Raw genomic sequence first — 20,815 nt, 5'->3', positions numbered from 1 at the left:
ACGCTTAACCAACTGAGCCACCCAGGCACCCCACACTACATCTTCTTTATCCATTTATCAGCTGATGGACATTTGGGATCTTTCCATAATTTGGCTATTGTAGATAATGCTGCTATAAACATTGGGGTGCAGGTATCCCTTCAAATTAGTATTTTTGTATTCTTTGGGTAAATACCTAGTAATGCAATTTATTCTACCTTGCATTCTTATATGAAATTGTCTAAAAACTTCTGGTTAGATGAGAATATCCCACTTCCTGGCTATCTGGGAATTAAAATTTAAAATGAAATTAAAATGTTTCCTTACCTGAAATTAGAGAATAATTTCTACCTAAATATCCCAGCCACAATGAATGAATGAATGAATGAATGAAGCTATTTACCACACAATTGTGAGGGACCAAGTTCCTTCAGTACAGCCATTCTCTCACATTAATGACGCAGACATTGATATCATCTCATTGGAGATTTATGGGAAGAACATTTTGCAAGAACACTTTATGCAAATACCAGGACTTGTTGCTTTAAAAACAAGGGTCAGCATCTTCATTAGCTCTTCTCCCTTCTGGGACCAGGAATCACAAGGACTATTTGCGTAATGCTTTCATATCTTCATCTTACTTAATCCTCTGATTACAACAACCCTATGAGAGTAGAGGTTGGGAATTATTACAGTATTCTCCAGTTTACATTTTAGGAAACAGAGATTCAGAATAGGGATTTGCTCAAAGTCACCAGGCTGGTCAGTGGCAGGGCTGGGACTCAAGGCTAGATCTTCTATTACCAGATCCCATCTTCTTTTCACCGCATTCCCTACTTCAGGTAAGCTATGTCAGAGGCAGCCTTAGGCATTCTACAAGACGGAGTAAGAGGAAGGAAAGAAAAGTAGTGAGGAAATAGGGATGATGACAAGGGGAGGAAGTGTCTTATTAGGAAGTGAGCTAACCACTTTCAATTGCCCCAAATGCCCCTTAAGTGGCAACAGTGCTAAAGTTACTCTGCTCTGTATCTTTTGCCCCTAGGTCTACAGCTGTTATTTTACTAGTTAAGAATCATGTTGGAGACTTAAACGCCTAAAAGAAATCTTAAGATTTTTCTCCTCTGAGGTCTGACAGCGGAACTTGGCCCCTCCCACAAAGGCCCATGGCCCCTAGGTCTCGATCACATTAAATGCCTTGGGGGTCGAAGAAACCTCCAAGTGTAGGGGGAACCAAGGGAAGAGGGTTTGGGTTGGGGGAGAGACTAAGGTTGGGTTAAGGAGAGGGGGAGCCTGCGGTGGAGCTGTGGTTGGGGGATGTGGGTTTTGTGGCTGAACTCAAAGGTGGGGTAAGAAACCAGTATCGGAGCTGACTGTCAGGGCGGAGTTCACAGGTCTAAAAAAGGATGGGGGAGCTGAGGGGCTGACCCGGCTGAAGAAAGACCAAAGAGGAGGCGAGGCTGGGTGGTCTTCGCGGCGCGAGGATGGAGGCGAGGCCCCCCTCACACGTCTATGATTGGATGCTCCCTTAAGTCCCGCCTCCCCAGACCCCCTCTCCCCTCAAGCCCCGCCCACGCCGCCGGGCGCGCGCCTGGGGAGCCGGGAGGGGGACCAGGCTGGAGAAGGGGGAGGGGGAGAGGAGAGGCTCGTGCACGCGCCCCACTGGCTGCGGGTGCGCGAGCCGCGCGCTCCCGCCGCCCGCGTCGCCATCTTTTCCCCCTCCGTCTGTCTGTCTGCCGTTGGCTTTGTCCGTCTGCAGCGCCGCCCCTCGGCTCCCCGCCACCGGCTTGGCTCGAAGCCGCCCTCCGCCTGCCGGGCCCAGTCCCGGAGAGCCCCGGCCCGGCCGGCCCGAGCTGCGGCCCGGGGCCCATTGTCCGGCGGTCCGTCTGTCCGGAGGCGGGGCCCAGGGACGCGGAGCGCCGCGGAGCGCCGAGGCGCCGGGTAAAAAGACCCCCGTCTCCTTCTCTCCGGTGCTAGGCTGAGGATGCCGGGGCTCCTCGCCCTCCCCCTTGTTCGCCGGCTGTCGGTCCTTTTGTCTGTCTATGTCTAGGGAGGGGGCTCCGGCTCGCTCTGGCCGGGGGGGCGGGGGCAGCCCAGGCGCCGACGCTCCCCCAGCGCCGGGTTCCCGAGACGAGGCCGGACCCGGCTGGCTCCGCACCGGCCGTTCCTCTTTCAGTCCCTCTGGCGGTCTCGGGCGCGGGAGGGGCGTCCGCGCCGCCGCCCTCCCGCCGTGGGCCCAGGTCGGGCAGGGCCGGGCACAGCCGGGGCGGCCCCGGCGTCTGACAGGCTGGGGTGGAGCTGGAGGAGGGGGAGGATGGGCGTGGGAGTGCAGACCCGGGTGTCAGTCCCGCGTCGCGGTCTCGCAGAACGGCTTCTAAATTTAGATTTCTGAGAAGACTGTATCGTCTGAGGGTTTGTCTGAGCCGCCTCGGAAGACCTCTGGCTTTTGTCGATAATTCCTGGGAATCTACCTGTGCTCATGCTTGAAGAAGCCAAAGGGACCATCTCGGCTGATTGTACACATGCTCCAGACCAAAGAAAGTGGGAACAGGGTCAATGAGACAGCTACGTGACCAGCTTTCTTGTCCTCTCCTTTTTGGCAGATACAAATCACTGGGATTCAGGCGAGTTTACTTTGCTCCGTGGGAACTGCACCAGAGCTGGAGGTGGGAGTGCACCCTCTTTTTTTAAAGATTGGATTTCACCTGTTGTTTTTTTTTCCATGCTCAAGTCTGTGGTGTGTTCTGGAAGCTGCAACCTAACACCTGTGGGAGAGCAGGGACAATGTTAAGGGGAGATGTTGGTCCCCCTCCAAAGGACTCTCAACCTCGTTCTAAAGACAAAGCTTCCTTCCTTTTTACATAGAACATCCCTTGTAAACCTGAATCTCACCGTTTATCTTTCTTCCTGTCCCGTTTTTTCTTCCAGATGGTGATGTTCAGGCGGCTTTGCATTTACATTTTTGTGTTGGTTTTAGATTCGGGCTTGGGAACTGAGGCAGTGTTAAAAGTAAAACTGAATGAGTGATCTTTAGGGCAATGTGTCTTATGAATTTTAGCTTTTACTGCCTATAAAACTGTTGTCTAACCTCTGAGATCTTGCTGTGTAGTCAAGAATGCACTTACATTGCCGTTTATGTATGTATCTATTTTATTTATTTTTTAGAGTCCACGATTCCACAGGCTTTCTTTTTTTGAGGGAGGAAAGGGTGTTTGCTTGTTTTTTTCCCTTAATCCCTCAGGTGTGAAGTCCCATTGGGTACCATCTGGTCAGTTCCCCATTCGGCCACTAGGAGGATTGTGAGATGCAGTGGACACTGCCTATTTAAATATGCAGATACTCATCTGTGTTTCTGACTTGTAGCTTTAGTATTGAACTGTTGTCTCACCAAGATGATCTGAATTGAGCCTGTATCAAGTTATTTGATCTTCATTCAGAAGGATCTTCATTACTTTTATCTCACAGTTTCAGTTTCTGATCTTGATGAGAAAATTTAAGGATTAGTTAATATTTTCATTTTTTCCCTTGTATAATAGAGAGGTGTAGCTCTGCAAATTTTAGAAAAAAATGATAGACAACCTGCATTTCATTCAGCTTTCTACTTTGTGATTCCACAGTTATAGGAAAAGACCCAAAATCAATATTCCTTCACTGCTTCCATTAATAAAGTAACTACTTGATTAGAAAGAAATGACCTATGCAAACAAAACTTAGAACAGAGAATACATACCATTAGCACTCAGCATATTGCCCTCTAACTAGTTAACATTGATTTTTACTGTATACATTTGGAGTTGGGCTTTTTTGTTGTTTTGTTGTTGTTGTTGTTGTTGTTATTTTTTAATTAAAGGTCTGAAAAAGAACTGTGTTTGATATGCAGATATGATAGAAGACTGCCTGAAAGCTGCTTCCTTTGCCACTTCCTGTGGAGGCCTGTCTTTGCCATTTGCGGTTTCTTTCTTCTTTTGGTAAGGGGAGGCAGGATCTGATTACAGGTCTGAGGTCCTTTCTAGCTACATCAGGGAGTTAGTTGGCATAACAAGAGATGAGTCTTCACTAACTGGAGTGCAAAGTATCGTTAGCAGTAGCCTCTCATAAGGCCTCTTAAGTCATTAAACTACTTGCTTATTCAGTGTAAGTACAATTTGAAAAGGCAGGAACTGAAAGAAAACTTAGAGGGTGACTAGGTCCATATTCTTGTCTTTGGTAGGAAAGAGAATCTCTCTTTTTAATTTGTCTATTTATTCACTGTGCCTTTCATAGAAAATTTCACAGTTTTCACTACTAATCCATTTCAGACTCTCTAACAACACTTACTGCTGGGAAAGTCTTAGAAACTAACCAGGAACCTCCAAGCTTAAGTATCTGTTCCCTCAAATTTCAGGGAAGCAGATGCAGGTCTCTGCAGCACTTCTCACTTGGGGAGCTTTTTCTTTGTTCTTCCCACTGATCTCTTTGCTACATAGAGGCTGGATTGAAAAGAGGCACTAAAGTTATTAACTTTGACCAGCACTCCAGAGCATGTGAACAGAGCCAGATTGATGTTCCACACTGGGGTGTTGAATTAGTACTCAACGGTGTGGATGGCATCTGGCCCTTCTGGTGAGAGCTCATCTTCAACATTGGAAGCCTGATTGGATTTAGTGCCCTGTCATCCACAGTGCCGAGCACTGTGCCAACCCTACTAGATAGAGGCTCTATTTTCCATGTGGATCTCATTTGTAGATGCCTAAAAGTTTTGAGATGTTTCCTGTCTCGCAGGAATGTGATGCTTTGTCACCTCCAGACAAGATAACTTTTCGAAAAAAACATCTGGAGGCTCCCATTTGTGCAGACTGCAAGGCTTGACTTCCAGTGGGCGTGTAACATGTGAGCTGCCACCCTCTTTTGCTTCCTTTTGCTTCCTTTTGCATTCACAGGGGTTATCCCTTTGAGCCTGCTGTGCTTCTAAAGCTGTTTGCCTAAGTTTTTTGCTTCCTTTTCTATCCTGTGACCTGGATCATGATCATTTAACAGTATTCTGGATTCCGCAGATAGATTTAGAGTGGAATTCTCTAATGGAATCCTTTGAAGGAGTCCCCTCTTAAACTTCTTGGGATCTTGATGTTGTGCTAGAGATCTATTCATTTCTTTCTTTTTAAAATTCAATTATTTATAACTGGTGAGTTTTATATGCTCAGTAACTATTTTTTAAAGTCGTTTTTAATTTTGTCTAATTTCTGGGAAAAATGACATGTGCTAACAATATCCTTTTTATTGTAGGTCAGCATCCCGCAAGGAGGTAGTAATATATCCAGTTGTGAAACTGGGAAAGGCCAGAGCTCTTGGATCAGGGAAACATGTCCCGTCGGAAACAGACAAATCCGAATAAAGTTCACTGTGAGTACTGGGTTTTGTCTTCTGGAACCTGGGAACATTGAGGGTTGAAATGAAAGAGTAATCTGAATTCAGGTGAAAGGCTCCAATAGTTTGTGAAGGAAAAAAGGGTTAAAGAGATTGAACAGGATGGGTTTAAAGTACGTCTGGTTGCTGGAGGAGGTGTTAGAAACCTGTTTTAGTAGGTGAACTTGATTCATCCTTAGTATTCACATTAACAAACATTTATAGGATATCTGTACAAAGCCTTGTGCTAGATGCCAGGGCTATAAAGCAATGTAAGGATATATAAGGCTGTAATGTAGCCACAGATACATAAAATAATATCTAAAAACACAAGATAGTATAGCTGAGTGCCATATAGGGGTGCTGCAGACGGTGTGTACTACAGAAGTTAAGAGGAGGGAGAGACTTCCATGGACTGAGGAAGCAGGGAATGCTTCATGGAAGAGGCCCTAGACTGTGAACTTGAACTGGGCCTTAGAAGGTAGGAAGTGGATTTTTTAAAAAGGAAGAAGGAAGAGGGAAAATCAGATGGGGAAATGATGTGAGCAAAGATACAAGAAGGAATGCACAGGGGCTCCTGGGTGGCTCAGTTGGTTGAGTGTCTTACTCTTGATTTTTGGCTTAGGTTATGATCTCAGGGTCGTGAGATGGAGCCCTGCATTGGGCTCCATGCTCAGCACGGAGTCTGCTTGGAATGCTCTCTCTCTCCCTCTGTCCCTCTCTCCACTTGGATATGCGTTCTCTGTCTCTCTCTGTCTTTCTCTAAAATAAATAAATAATAAATAAATAAAATCTTTTTAAAAAAGAAGGAATGCACATGTTCAGGGGATAAGGAGACTTTGTATGAAGCGGCAGTTTTATTTATCCAGATGTCGTAGGACGCAAGATGAGGTTGGAGATGTTTATATCGTAGAGGCCTGAAGCCCAGTCCGAGTTCATACTTTATACTGTGGACTCTAAGGAGGTCCTGAAGGTTTTCAAGCAGAGCAGGTGGAGTGACATTTAGAATGCAGTGTTGTAGGACTATGAAGCCGTGTGTGGGATGGATCAGATGAGAGAAAGACTAGTAACAGGGAAACCAGGTAGGCATTATTGCCTTTCATTGTTTCTCAGCAGTTTTATATGTATGTTTTATTTTATCAATTAGACTGTAAAATTCTAGAGGGTAGAGATTATGTCCCATTTATATTTCCTGCTATTCCTCTCTACTTCTAGCACTGCTTATAGAGGATGTTCAAAAGTGTCTCTTTAAATTAACATTAATGTGTCTATGCAGATTTGATGGAATTAACCAATTTCCTGTGATCTGGGCAGATAAGCGCCCTCACCCAAATGTTTTAAAAGAGAGCCAAATAGCACCCTATTATTATGGAGGACTGACTAAATAAGGTACAGCAACATCTGAAGAGAATTCAGTGGTATAATTATGATGGGTTTTTTTCTTGAGGAAAGAACTGTACATATGAGAGAATAGATTAGTCAAGGAGTTTAAGATAAGAGGATTAAAATTTATTAAAAACACACTGGATGCCAGGTACTATGTACCTTAACTTATTGGGTAATTTCAAGAGTGAGAGAGGAAACAGTAGGAACAGAGGAATTAGGAGGACTTTAACATTGTATAGGTTAATGAGATTAGGGTGGCAAACCTCCACATACAATTAATTCTTCAATTTAAGTCTTGGAAAGGTTTTATAAGAGAACAAGTTTGATGCTACTAGGAGTATATTCTGGAATAGGTGGATGTGAAAGTCTGCTTAATATAAAGGTGAATGAGTAGTTTAGGAAGGGTTTAGAAATTGCTGCTAGAAAGTGAAATGTCGTGGGCCTGAATGTGAGGATTGTCAAGAGAGATATCTCTAGCCTAAGTAATCCAAACCAGAGGTTTAGGAGGATAGTCTTCTCCTCTCTGGTTGAAAATTAGTATTAATAAAAGACACAGGGCGCCTGGGTGGCTCAGTTGGTTAAGCGACTGCCTTCGGCTCAGGTCATGATCCTGGAGTCCCTGGATCGAGTCCCGCATCAGGCTCCCTGCTCGGCAGGGAGTCTGCTTCTCCCTCTGACCCTCCCCCCTCTCATGTGCTCTCTCTCATTCTCTCTCTCTCAAATAAATAAATAAATAAATAAAAACTATTAAAAAAAAAAAAAAAGACACAGATGTGACCCCAAGAAGGCAGGGCAGGAAAGGTACTCTTAGTAGAGATGAGGGGTTCACAAATAAGGCAGTCATAGGAGTTGGGCATTTACTTATAAAAGCCACCTGTCCAAAAAGACTTGGTTAGATTTAAGGAGAGTAGTTGGCCTAGATGTTGGCATGATTGTGATAAGGCCAGGGGAAGCCAGTGAAGGCTTGTATGGTCTGTGCCTGTGTCCACGGAGCTTATATTTGTCCGCTGAATCTCTTCCCACCATAGCTGAATGCAGGATGAGCTGGTATTGGGTCAGAAAACAGATGGACGAACAGGCCACGGAGAAGAGAGTATCACACATCCACAGTGGCAGAAATACAGTTTCCAGAGCGAGTGAACAGTGTATTGTGGTGGAGTGCGTGGGACTGTGCAGGCCCTATGGTGGGGACCATTAAGAGGGCTGTGAACAAAAATGTTCCGCTGCCACCAAAAAGCAGACCCCCAGGGAGGGGCAGTATTCAGTGATGCATTGGGGTAGGGAACCGTGGAGGCTTCTCAGGTAACAGACTAAGCCTGACTAAAGAAGAAAAGGCACTGAGATTTGCTGGTGTCTCAGGAATTTCTGCTTATTGACTATTTGGGGACTGAAGCCGATCATACCTTTTTCAAAAGGGCATCTTCTCATTGCGCATGGCAATAATGGCAAGTAGGAATAGGTAATTTCAGTCTTCTGGCCACTTGAGCCTCCTATTCCCTTGCAGTGAAATGGAACCAATCAAATGTATTGAATTTAATGCTGCTCATCTATTTAAAGTAAATGGAATGGACTCAAGGTCTGGGAGGCAAGAATGTCTGCACCCGCTTTGCTGAAATGTTAAAGCCAGTCGGCACTGAGTAGAGTAATGGCTGAGCTCCATTACATCTGCCTTCCGGGAAGAAGATTATGTGGCATGAAGCTCCAAGCCCGCCTAAAAGAATGTGATAAGAATCCCACTGCTGTGGCCTGACAGCATTTGTCAGATCCACTTTGGAAGCCAGTGGGCAGGCTGCACTGGCAGTTACTTGGCTTTCCTCAGCACTGTCTCTGTGTCTAAATTACCGTCATGATCTCTCCTTTTCTCAGCAACATCCAGGCTTATTCGTGTAGTTTGCTCAGTTCATTAACAGATTTGACACAGAACTTTCTGAATAAAAGCCCAGAATTTTTAGTCTCAGAGAAACTGTGGATGGGCTGTTAGACCTTCCTCATCTCACCTCCTTCTGAGTACAAGTTTCTGTCAGCTGTTTCTAGGGAGGTTGAAAATAGAGTCTCTTGTACACTCTCATTTGGTGTGTTTATGCCAAGCAAACCACTAGGAAAAGGAAAACTTTTTTTTTTTAAGAAAAACTTTTTCTTAAGACACTTTTGTTTTCAGATTGCAAAGTACAAACAAGAATAAAAACTTTGAACTTCAATAAAAGCTTCTCGGCTTTTACAGAGAAGTAGGAAAAAAAGCTTTTAAAGTCCCTTTTCTTCCAAAAAGCACAACTTGTTTTGCCCTTGTTCGTTCTGTCAGCATCCTTGTGAGGTATATGGCTGTGTTCCCAGCATGTGGTAGCACCTTGGGTTACAGAGACTGTTACCTGGAATGGAATCCTAAACTCCTCATTCCCAAGATTAGCTCATTTTTTTCTGAATTTGACATCTGCTCTCTTAGAATTTTTTTCAGCTGCTTGCTTTACTTAATTTCAGTCAGCCAGAAATTGCATTTATTTAATTGCATCAAGGACTCAATACAGAAAATTGTAAAATCTTTGCCTTTCTAGTAACTTTCATCCCAGGCTTCTCATCTGTTCTCCAGACTTGCTTGGATGGCCTTGTTCTTGTCTGGTCTGAAAAACCTTAGCCAAATCAAACAGTATCTTGATTTCATACCAAAAAAATAAAGAGGTGGCAGCTTGCTTTTTACTGTAGAGCTTAGATGACTTGTTCTCAACTATTAATAGACAAATAAATACCATGTTAAATTAAATAAGATGGTTGCCCTACATTAATATCTAGAGACCTGAGGTTTTTTTTTTAACCTCCAATAGTCTCAAGATAGAAGGAAATAATAATTCTACATTATAAAAGCAGGCAATTATATAACACTTCTTAAGCACCAGTATCTCTATGGATCACATTTGACTTGAGTTACTATGACATACTTTTAGGTATGTAAAAGGTAGTTTTAGTTTTAGTATCTTTTAGTATCATAGTAAAAGGTATCACTGTCTTTTTGTGAAAGGATAATTCTGGACAGTGGGATTTAGAGCTTAGGTAAATACTGACTACTGGAAGATCATTCATGTATCTTCTCCTATGAGATATGCCAAAATCACTTTTTTAATGGTTTTTATATATTTTGCTTTATATTGATATTTAAGATAGGAGTAGCCCTGAGAAATAAAGTTTCCCTTAGCCTTTTTCCCAAGTCGGGAATAGAACCAAATGTAAGAGCACAGCTTTTCTTTCCAAACTGCCAAAAAGGAATAACAATTAATTTATTCCAACTATCCTAAGTGAGATTGCCAGCAAAAGTCCTAGATAGGGATGTCGTATGGGATATACTCTTCTCTGTTCTGTGAAGGCCTAAATATTTAGACAATATCAATAGACAAAAATGTTGACCTCAAGTTGGTGGGTCTAAACTGAATTACTAGTTGATCTTGAAAGGTACTTATCCTTTTAGATGCCCTTCTCCTAATCCAGTGGTATTTGCCTATTAAGGGAAAAAAAGGATTCTTCATAGGTTATAAACCTACTTTGTTTCTGAGTAGGTTTCTTTAGAGATGAGAAGTGTCACTGATGAGAATGATCTGCCCCTTGATAATTATCTGCTGGAATATAATGTGTCCCTTAGTGCCATTTCTGCCCATGGTTTCCAGGTCCGAAAGCATGCATCTACCTAGAAGAATTCAATAACTAGTCCATGGTCTTGTGGTTACAGTGCAACCACCCTGAAGAAAAATATTTTCCTTCTGCAAAAAGGATGAGGAGGTGCTATAACAGAATTCACTGTTTGCTTTCCCTGGCAGTAATGTATATCCAGTTTGTGATTGTGATACTTTGAAAATGGACTTAAAGCAGCTTATACTTGAGGGCTGTGTGGCTAGTTCACTTGAACCCTCACCACCTCTACTCCCACTCACAGTATTGATCAGAGTAGCCCCCGTATTAGTTAGTCCAGCCCCAGCATGGTGACTCACCACAGGGTATCAGAACCATCAAAATGATGGGTCCCTTTGTCATTTACTGGCCCTGAGAACATTATTTTGGTATTTGAGATGTAGCATCAGTTTCTTATGGTACGAAGGTAACATTATTGCTAGGATCAGAGCCATTCTTCTCACACAGAGACAAGCGTTTGTTTTCAGCAAAACCACTCTGATGAACCATCTAACCTGCTTACAGCTCTGCTTGAAAGCAGTTTAAAATATGGATATTAGAGCTGTACAGACCTGGGTTCAAATACTTTGCTCTCCTATAAACCTTAGTTTTCTCTTAAGTAAAATTTGGGTAGGAATACCTACCACATAGAGTTTTGCAGAGAATTAAGGTAGAAACTAAAAGCACTTAACATAGAGCCTGGAACTAGGACATGACAAATAGTAATTATTAGTGTTTAACACTTAGCATATGGATGCTCACTGAATTTTTGCTGAACAAATGCCTAAGTGAATTACATGAAGCCTACTTCATATCAGTTCTTTCATTGCCAAAGGACTGATAGCACAGGTCAACTGACCATTTCTCCTACCTCATTGTATCCTGTCTTGGAACCCGAGCCTGTTTACTTTCCTTTCTCTCCAGTAAGAAAGCGCCTGGCCTATTGTCAGACATTTCACTAGGGCTTTTTATTATTCTCTCTTGGTGGCTGGAGAATGGGGACTGTAGTTTCCACTCTGACTGAGATAATGGAAACCTCGAGAAACCCAATTCTCTTTTCTCCTTATGCCTGGCCTCTTGGAAATAAAAGAGCACTTAAATGTTAACTCTTCAGTAACCACACAGATCCTAGGCAGAGTTCATAGAAAGTAAATGCATAATCAAGGACAGGTTCAGGGCTTTTGGATATTCCATACAAGAAAAGAAAACAGACTACATTGACCAAGGAAACTAGATAAAATGTCATTTGTTGCAAATTAGTTGGTGTCTTTCAGGAAGTTTGTTACTCAGCAAAAATGAGTTCATATATTATCTGTTCTTTTAATCTATTATTCAGCCAGTTGTTGATTTGCTTGTGGTTAATTCTGATAGACATAGAAGTAGAGTCAAGGAGGAACTTCCAGAGCATGTCTTGGAAGGAGGGTGGCTGAAAGATGAGATTAGAGAGATTGTTATTTGTAAGGATTATTTGAAGCACTTGTTTATAGTAAGAGATAGACACTAAGTCAGGGCCATAATGTTAGTACACTAAGAATCAGAGATTGGGTCCAGATTTGTTGCCCTGCCTTTATCATCCTATCACTTTGCCTCTTCTGCCTCTCTCGCCCATCCTGATGGAAGGTTGGTTATAAATGGAATTGAGATACCGAAGTTAAATTTGTAAAGTAGCAATTGATTACCTTTTGAAAGGAGTCAAGATTAGGAGGATTTAAGCAAGTGATGCTTCCTAGAGCATCTGGCTTACTGCCCAGGGAAGAGTAGCCACGCCCAGAAATTCCAGGAGGCAGCAAGCTGACTTAGAGATGGATGACCCCACCATAGGGTACCTGCCTGTCTCCTACCTTTGAATGGTCTGACTTTCCAACCAGCTTCCCTGGGGATATATGCTGCCCAGCTGGTGGCCTGACTATTTTTCCTTGTGACCACCAGGGGATCAAGTATTTGCTGGGCTAGAAGAGCAAGCCCGCCAGGCGATGATGAAAACTGATTTTCCTGGAGACCTTGGCAGTCAGCGACAAGCTATCCAACAACTAAGAGATCAGGACTCCAGTAGCAGTGAGTTCTGCACCTTCTGGTAATGACTCAGGGCAATGGGAGAAGAATTATCAGAGTGTGTGTGCTCTGGGGATTGTGCGTGGGGGTTGGGAGGAAGACATGAAGAAGGAGATTTGTGGATCCTGTGTTCCCAAAGGTGTTCTAAGGTGTATGAGCATATGCTTATCCAGAGAGAGGACAGGTTTGGCATTACATATTTTTTTAACTCATGGACTGCAGTACTTGGCGCAGTACCATACAGATAGGTTTGTGATGATTGTGATAGACAGGGGCATAGGGATAATTAGTACTCAACCTGTCCCTGGGTTAGGTCAAATGAAAAGAAAAGAATCTCTGTCTCCTAGAATCTATTTACTCATAATTAACAAAATATAAGAGTGGCTTTAATGAAATTTTTGCTTGAGGACCCAGTTTTAATGTTATATAAGAGGATTTCCTTACTAATTATGCCTCGTATAAAATGCTAAAGTCAAAGTCAGAGCACCTGGCTGGCTCAGTTGGTAGAGCAGGTGACTCTTGATCTTGGAGTCGTGAGTTTGAGCCCCACGGTGGGTGTAGAGATTACTTAAAAAAAAAAAAAAATTTTTTTTTAAATGGAATTAAAAAAAAAAAGAATAAAATGCTAAAGTCAAGGTCTTCCCACACCAAGTGCTAAGTAAATCCCTGGAAAGAGATGGAAAAGACAGTGGCTGGTAACTAGCTGAGCCTTGTGGATCATCTGTTCCATGACCTGTCTGAACAAATACATTTTGAGATGTGTTATTTCCTAGGATGATTTCCTTACTTTACTAATCACATCCATCTGATATTGGTTGGTATTACTGTCAATTCAGAGTGACATTTTTTATTTTTCTCCACATTTGGGGTTAAAGAATAACAAAGAGGGAAAGAGTTCAGCAGCCTTCTAGGAACTACAGTTTCCACTCAAACTAATAATTTAGCAACAACAACAAAAAAAACAATAATAATTTAGCATCTAATTGCTCAGGTACAGAAAAGTAAACCCAAAGATTTCTAGAAAACCTGTGGGAGCCACCAGTTTGAATAACAGGATAGGAATGGCAACATCTATAAAGTAAATAGGTTTCCATTCTGGAAAAGCTGCATCATCCCTCTAGATGGCATACTTATTTTTTAAAGATCATTTTAGTAGAGAGATGTGTTTGGGTTTTTGATCAGTCGTGTAATGTGTTTGATACAATGTTGTCTTAGACTAAGTTTACAAATATTCCATAAGCTGGTGAGAAAATATTGTATGATTTAATCTGTTCCAATCCTTCATTATTGAGATGAATTCAGATGAAAGCTTTGGGCTAGGGAATAAGGCATACATACCATAGATCCTTCCAGGGCCCAAATCCAGTCCACCAAACAAGTAGAATATCTAATAGAGACACATGTAACTACTAGTAGAAGATTTGGTTAGATTTTCTTATGAAGAAAAGGAATGTAATCAGTTTTGCCCAGATACTGGTGGATTTCAAAATTACACAAGGGATAGGGATAGGAGAGAGAAGATAAGAAGCACCGTTAGCTAGGAAAGCTGAGTCTCACAGGTGAAAGTCTACCTTGTATTTCTCTTGCTCACAGTCAGGCCCAGGAATCCAGGATCTAAGTGTGGTTGGGATGGGGCTGGAGTCTCACAGCTTCGCTAGGCGTGGCTTCCTCTTATGATCTTCAAGGTACTAGCCCTTCTTTTTTTCCCTTTCAGAACAAATTCCCTTTTTTATCGTGGTTTTTAAAAAATCTTCCCCCCCCTATTTTATAAGTAATAGGGGAAAGTATCAGCCCACAAAAACCTTGCAGATCCCCCAGCCACAAGCAGATCCCCCCCGAGCCACATCCTATCCACTAAATGAAAACAAACTCAATTTTTCCTTTAGTCACAAGAAATTATATTTCATCCTAAAGAATGGCCTGTTCCCTTCACTTAATGCAGTCAGTTATCTGTCAGATAATCCAGAGAACCAACAGAACAATGGATTTATTTAGCCTAGAATTCTAAGTTACTAGCAGAGTAAGAACACCTTGAGTCAGGTTGTACAACAAATGGCCTAAAGTTGGTTGCTGTACTCTTTTTTCCATTGGACTGAACAAACCTTCCCTATAAGGTGACATCATTTTTAACTAATTTAGTACTGCCTCCTTTCTTGATAAGAGGAAGAAAAAACTTGTTGGTTTTTCTCTGAGTGTGCCTTAGGGTTTGTTGGGAGAGAAGAGATTAGTGGGACTCAGAATAGTACATGCGATACCATTGGAAAAATTGTGCAGGGGGGTTATGGAGAAAAGTAAGTAATAAAATCAGTGAGAAGTGTGGGTAAGTCAGAGGTGCTGTGTTGTGGGAATGAGCATGGTGTGAGGTACGTGGGAGGTGTGATTTCAAGTATGAGATATTTGGGAATCGTGTAAGAAGAATCATTTTTATGATAATGTACAGGGCCCAATAACTATTGTCTAATGCAATTTTGCCTCAGATTTTCTCTTTAGTGTAAATGGCATCATCAACAATAGCTATAGCTCTTCCACCAGCATGATTAGTACCCAACTATACAAACTGTACATTGATACAGACTCTATTACAGAAGATCTGAAAATGTTTTCCATTATAGCTACAAACTCTAAGGTGGAAAGCAACTCAAGGTGTATTAATGCAAAAATCAGAACAAGTGACCAATGTGTATGTTCCAGGTGACAGTGAGGGTGATGAAGAGGAGACCACACAAGATGAAGTCTCTTCCCACACATCAGAGGAAGATGGAGGGGTGGTCAAAGTGGAAAAAGAGTTAGAAAATACGGAACAGCCTGTTGGTGGGAATGAAGTGGCAGAGCATGAGGCAAGTGACAACAGCTCCCAGGTCCGGGAGCACCCCCACTTCCTACTCGGCCCTGATGCACTTGATCCACAGTAACGGTCTTGCCTCTGGTGATCTCCTGGGCCTTCATCTGAAGCCTTTCTTCCTTCACAGCTCCATTTACCCAAACCTCACACACAACTCTCATCACACCAGCTTTCCTGTCCATCCACATATCACTAACCCAGGTACAGCTTCCCCACTTCTTTCCAGGCAGAATATCCACTTTTGCAAGACTATCAGCCGATTTCCTGAAGTGTATGTACTCTTGAATATGCTTGCAAATATAAGTCCAAGCGTTACCTGAGGTGCCACCTCCTCTCTAAATTGTTTCCTGAGGATTGCTGCAAGAAGCACAGCAGGAGGGAAGCTAATCCTCTCTCTGCAAGTTTACTGTGGGGGGGGGGGGGAATAGATCGGCTCTCCTGGGGCAGCCCTATGTCCTCAGGGCAGGAAGCCTTGGAGAAAATGAAGATAGGAGCAAATGTGATTCCCTTTCCCTATTACTTTTCCCTTCAGTCCATAATGGGAACCTAAGAATAACATGTGATATCAGGTTGTGTTCCTTTGAACAGGATGCCCTGTTACAAGAAGTAGGGGCAGGGCAAAGAGTGGTAAACAGTCTTAATGAATTGCCTACTTGTTGAATTGCAGGTCACAGGGAACTTGAATTCTGACCCCTTACTTGGACTCTGCCAGTGTCCCCTCTGCCAGCTAGATTGTGGGAGTCGGGAGCAGCTGATTGCTCATGTGTACCAGGTATGGGCTGGGGAGCCACGTGCTCCGGAACACGAGTGCCAGCAGCTTGTTTAGCCTTTGCCTCCAGCTCCCAGGGGAGCCTTGGGTTGTTGCTTCCAGTAAGACTCCACTCCAGTCCCCAGATGTTTTAAAGAATAAGTGGATATGTTGGGTAAACCTGTTCTGGGCTCCCAGATAGACATACTATGAAAATTAAGTATTATTTTTTTCCAGATTACTTAATGCATATTTATTTGTTTGTTTATTTATTTGAGATGGGGGTGGGGCAGGAGCAGAGGGAGAGAGAGAATCCTAAGCAGCCTCCACACCCAGCATGGAGCCCAATGCAGGGTGAGGGGTTTGATCTCACAACCCTGAAATCATGACCTGAGCCAAAATCAAGAGTCAGGCCCTTAACCCACTGAGCCACCCAGGTGCCTCAATGCATATTTTAAATAGTGAAATAGAAACTAACATCTGTTAATAATGAGGCCTTGTTTTAAAGAAGAAAAAATGAGTTAACATAAATGTTTCTATAATATTAGAAAAAGTATGAATGAGGGGATCAGAAGAACACAAGCTTTTTGTGCTTTTTTTCCCCTGATCCAATTGCAGAGCACCTGTGCCTTGTGATCTGTATTAGAAAGGCATCAGCACACATGGCAGCCTGGGTTTTACCATAAAGATAGTTGGTTCATGAAAGGAGGCCTTTCTTTAGAAGATTGTTTTTAAAAGATTGAAGAAAAGGCAAGACAAAATGCTTTTGGATACCAGTGTTCCTAACTACCTTCTGCACTTGGCCTTCATCGCTCCCTTAATATGCACCTATACCTGCACAGTGTGAGGCAACAGATAGAAATTATCCCAAGCAGGAATTCTTTGCAGGTTTTGAAGAGGACTCTGGCTCTGGAGCCCTGTTTTCACCAAGCCAGCCACATGTTCCAGAATAGAGTCAAAACTCTAGTGAAATCTGAACAATAATCTGTATGGCCTGGCCCTTTTGAAGGCCTGTTAACACAAGAGACTCTTACTTTTCCAGGTGCTAAGCAGGGAGAATATAATTGCAAATCCCTTGTTCTGAGACTAAGGAAAGGGGACATTTCACAGAAAGCAGTTTCTAAGTGGGTGTAGATTATCTTAAAGGTAGCATGAGTTGACAAATTAAAGCTCTGTTTTACAGCACACTGCAGCAGTGGTGAGCGCCAAGAGCTACATGTGTCCTGTCTGTGGCCGGGCCCTGAGCTCCCCAGGGTCATTGGGTCGTCACCTCCTAATCCACTCAGAGGACCAGAGGTCTAACTGTGCTGTGTGTGGAGCCCGTTTTACCAGCCATGCCACGTTTAACAGGTTAGCTGGTCACCTAACCCTCTTGCTCTGGGAACAAATTACTGGGTGTGGGTTCTGCTTTCCCAAATCAAAAGAAAGCCTAGAGATAGGTAATGCAAAGGCAACTGACTCTCTGGAAATACAAGTAATGAAGCCAGTAAATATGCCTGTTCCATTAGATATCTCCAAAGGGAAATGAATTCTCATTTCTTTCCCCCATTAGAATAATATTTTCATCTACAAAGAGATGGGGGGGTAGTCCAATAACATTCATGATAAAGCTTAGAGAAGTCACAGGGTGCTGAGAGGCCCCTGATGTGAGGACACAGTCTGTACTGTGTCCCAGGAAGACTGGAACTGTGCGAATTGTGTCCTAGTTAAATTTGTCTAGGGTACAATGCAGAGTCGGCCAGGGAAGGAGGGGTTAAGCCAGTGGACTGCCCTAAAGGCAGCCTCCACCTCAAGAAGGACTGCCATTTCTACAGAAGGACTGCCCTGCACAGCTCTTAGGAATACCATCAACCAGCTGGAATGAAAACTGCACATCTGTGGGGCATATCTGGCATTTGGCTCAGTCTCTAACTCCAGGAGGGCTTTAAAACTTCGTAGATACCCTAGCCCAGAAAAGGTGCGGGGTGGGGAGGTAGAAGAGGTCTCCCAAGTACTCAAATCTCACCCCTGGTAGTGAACTTGGAGCAACTGGCCTGCTAGGACCAGTGTAAGTCAGAGCTGGATACCTGAGCCTTGCTAGAAGGAGACACTAACCACCCAAATTTTTGTATTCCAGCGAGAAACTCCCTGAAGTACTTAATATGGAATCCCTACCCCCAGCCCATAGTGAGGGTCCGTCCAGTGCTGAGGGGAAGGACATTGCCTTTAGCCCTCCCGTGTACCCTGCTGGAATTCTGCTTGTGTGCAACAATTGTGCTGCCTACCGTAAGCTACTGGAAGCACAGACCCCCACTGTTCGCAAGTGGGCCCTACGCCGACAGAATGAGCCATTGGAAGTACGGCTGCAGCGGCTGGAACGAGAGCGTACAGCCAAGAAAAGTCGGCGGGACAATGAGACTCCAGAGGAGCGGGAAGTAAGGCGCATGAGGGACCGTGAAGCCAAGCGCCTGCAGCGCATGCAGGAGACAGATGAGCAGCGGGCACGTCGGCTGCAGCGGGATCGGGAGGCTATGAGGCTGAAGCGGGCCAATGAAACCCCAGAGAAGAGGCAGGCCCGGCTTATCCGGGAGCGGGAAGCTAAGCGGCTCAAGAGGAGGCTGGAGAAAATGGACATGATGTTGCGAGCTCAGTTTGGCCAGGACCCTTCTGCCATGGCAGCCTTAGCAGCTGAAATGAACTTCTTCCAGCTACCTGTGAGTGGGGTGGAGTTGGACAGCCAGCTCCTGGGCAAGATGGCCTTTGAAGAGCAGAACAGTGGCTCTCTGCACTGAACCCGCCTGCCCTCCCACTCACCCAGGTCCACAGGGATCCGTGCTACAGCCAACCCACAGGGCCCTGTCCTTACTGCCAGAGGCAGGCCTGGGTTTGTTGCAGGTGGACCTAAGCACCTCTTGCATGTGGGAGCAGGATGATGGGGTCAGCAGGGAGCCGGCTTAAGGCAGCTCTAGACAAGGGAGTAGGCACTCCAGAGAACTAGACTCCCAGCCCACTGCTGCAGGGCATGCTTATAGGACTATGGGGCCCAGTGTGGCCCACGGAGTTGTGAGGGCAAATAAATTAATTTTATCTTTACTGGTCTTTTTGTGCTTTTCTCTCCATTTCATTCTAGCAAATGAAGTGATCTAGGAAAGACATGGGTGGAAATTTTAGGCAGAGACTTCTGGCGGATTGTCTTCTGAAGGGAGGGTGCTCCTCAGTTTAGGTGACCCAGTGATCCCTTGTTTGGGCCTTTACAAGTTGATGAGGCATGACATTAAAGAAAGAACCGATGCTGACTTTGTGGGTCCATTCCCACAACCCTAATGAAGATCATCTATGGCCGCAAAGGCCACTTAAACTTAGCTTACCTTTTCCAAATTCAGTAGACGCCTTTCCTCCTAACTGGCATTTTCTAAAGAGATGCAGTATTGAGGCTTAGGTATTGGCTACTTTTCCCAGCAGATTTTAGTTGCCAGACTTTAAAAATTCTATCCTAGACAGCAGTCACCTTCATTTAGGAATATGTTCATAGAAATAGCTCTAATATTAAGGTCTATAGCACCAAGGAACTCTTGTTTGAAAGAAGAGATGATCCATCTTCTTATTTATGTTCCAGAGCCAAGGTAGGTTAACACCCATTGAGAAAAATCCAGAATTAAGGTGAGATGAGAGCTCAAGTTGACAGTGGTCAAAGCCAGAGCAAAATGACCAGTTTGTATGTCTGCCAAACCAAGGAGGAGACAAGAGCTGAGGTCATTTCTAAAAAGTGTCTGTGATGGTACAGAACAAGTACAGAACTTTCCTTAGCCTGCACCAAAGGTTGTGTACAGTTTAGATAATTATAGATCTTGAGGTCCAGAAGGAAGTGCCCTAGTTAAGTTATAGCCAGAGAAATAACTATGCCAGGAATGTGGACCTCTTCCAATATCATAACAAGGAAACTTGGACTCCTCTCCGACCTCCATAGGTTTAAGGCTATTTAATAGTGTTAACTGACCCCCTTCCCACCATCAAACTAGGGTTAATTCCTACCTGGCAGGCTGAAATATTTCTGTTCTAGGAACACAAAAATTTTAATCTTATTCCAAAGTACTGGACATTGGAAGGAAAGTACTTAATTGCGTCAAATGTCTCTCACAGAGCTCCATACTGAAGTCCTACTTGGGATGCCTCAAAATTGTTGAGCACTCACTATGTGTCAAAGATTATTCTGAGCACTTTACATGGATTATCTCATTTAATTTTCACAGCAAACTAGGAGTTAATACAAACTCAGGACCCCAATGCCTCGATTTAAAATGCTGCACTGCCATTTAAAAACTAACTTTGGGCAAGTTACTTAACCTGTCTTGGTTTCCCCAAACACAATATGGAAACAATAGTATAAGCAACAAATGACTATTAATATATAATTAATATATATACTATATAAACATGTATTAATATATATAATTATTAATATATGTAACTTAGGATGGTTTGTGGCACCTAGTAAGTGCTCAATAAATGTATCTGAGTCACAATCCTGTATCAGAGTGTTTTCGCCTCTTACTACTGGCAAGCTTTCTAGTTTAGAAGCAGTAGCTATGATTGCAGCTGATGTATTCCAGCAATTTCTGGAAGCATTCCTGGGGAAAGAAAAGAATTGGAGAAAAGGCCAGCAGTGAGGACATCTACAAGTCCTTGTGATTGATTGTGCTAGTTATCTATGTCTATAGGTAGACTTCTGGGTCACTGAAATACACACCACCAGAACGTGCAGATCTGCCCAGAGCCCACCACATAAAGATGGGCACTAT

General features: G+C 43.5%; 1 protein-coding gene across 6 annotated transcripts; it reads left to right on the top strand.

The window, feature by feature from the left end:
• The first annotated feature begins 1,598 nt into the window (after positions 1 to 1,598).
• ZNF821 (zinc finger protein 821) lies at positions 1,599 to 19,109 on the top strand. Of its 6 annotated transcripts, XM_078063377.1 has the most exons (10): positions 1,599 to 1,917; positions 2,580 to 2,642; positions 3,857 to 3,944; positions 4,738 to 4,845; positions 5,239 to 5,355; positions 12,325 to 12,450; positions 15,139 to 15,284; positions 15,957 to 16,061; positions 17,221 to 17,387; positions 18,154 to 19,109. In XM_078063377.1, the coding sequence occupies exons 5-10, from the start codon at positions 5,316 to 5,318 to the stop codon at positions 18,806 to 18,808; spliced, it is 1,239 nt and encodes a 412-aa protein (XP_077919503.1). In that variant the 5' UTR covers positions 1,599 to 1,917; positions 2,580 to 2,642; positions 3,857 to 3,944; positions 4,738 to 4,845; positions 5,239 to 5,315; the 3' UTR covers positions 18,809 to 19,109. The 6 variants fall into 6 exon arrangements, with proteins under 6 accessions (XP_077919503.1, XP_035924512.1, XP_035924514.1 ...); XM_036068619.2 differs by lacking the exon at positions 4,738 to 4,845; XM_036068621.2 differs by lacking the exon at positions 4,738 to 4,845 and having other exon boundaries at positions 2,361 to 2,642.
• Positions 19,110 to 20,815: the final 1,706 nt, after the last annotated feature.

Source organism: Halichoerus grypus, chromosome 15 (genome assembly GCF_964656455.1).
Source record: "Halichoerus grypus chromosome 15, mHalGry1.hap1.1, whole genome shotgun sequence".
Classification (NCBI taxonomy): domain Eukaryota; kingdom Metazoa; phylum Chordata; class Mammalia; order Carnivora; family Phocidae; genus Halichoerus; species Halichoerus grypus.
Note: the sequence above shows the minus strand (reverse complement) of the source record. Positions and strands in the feature narration are given on the sequence as shown.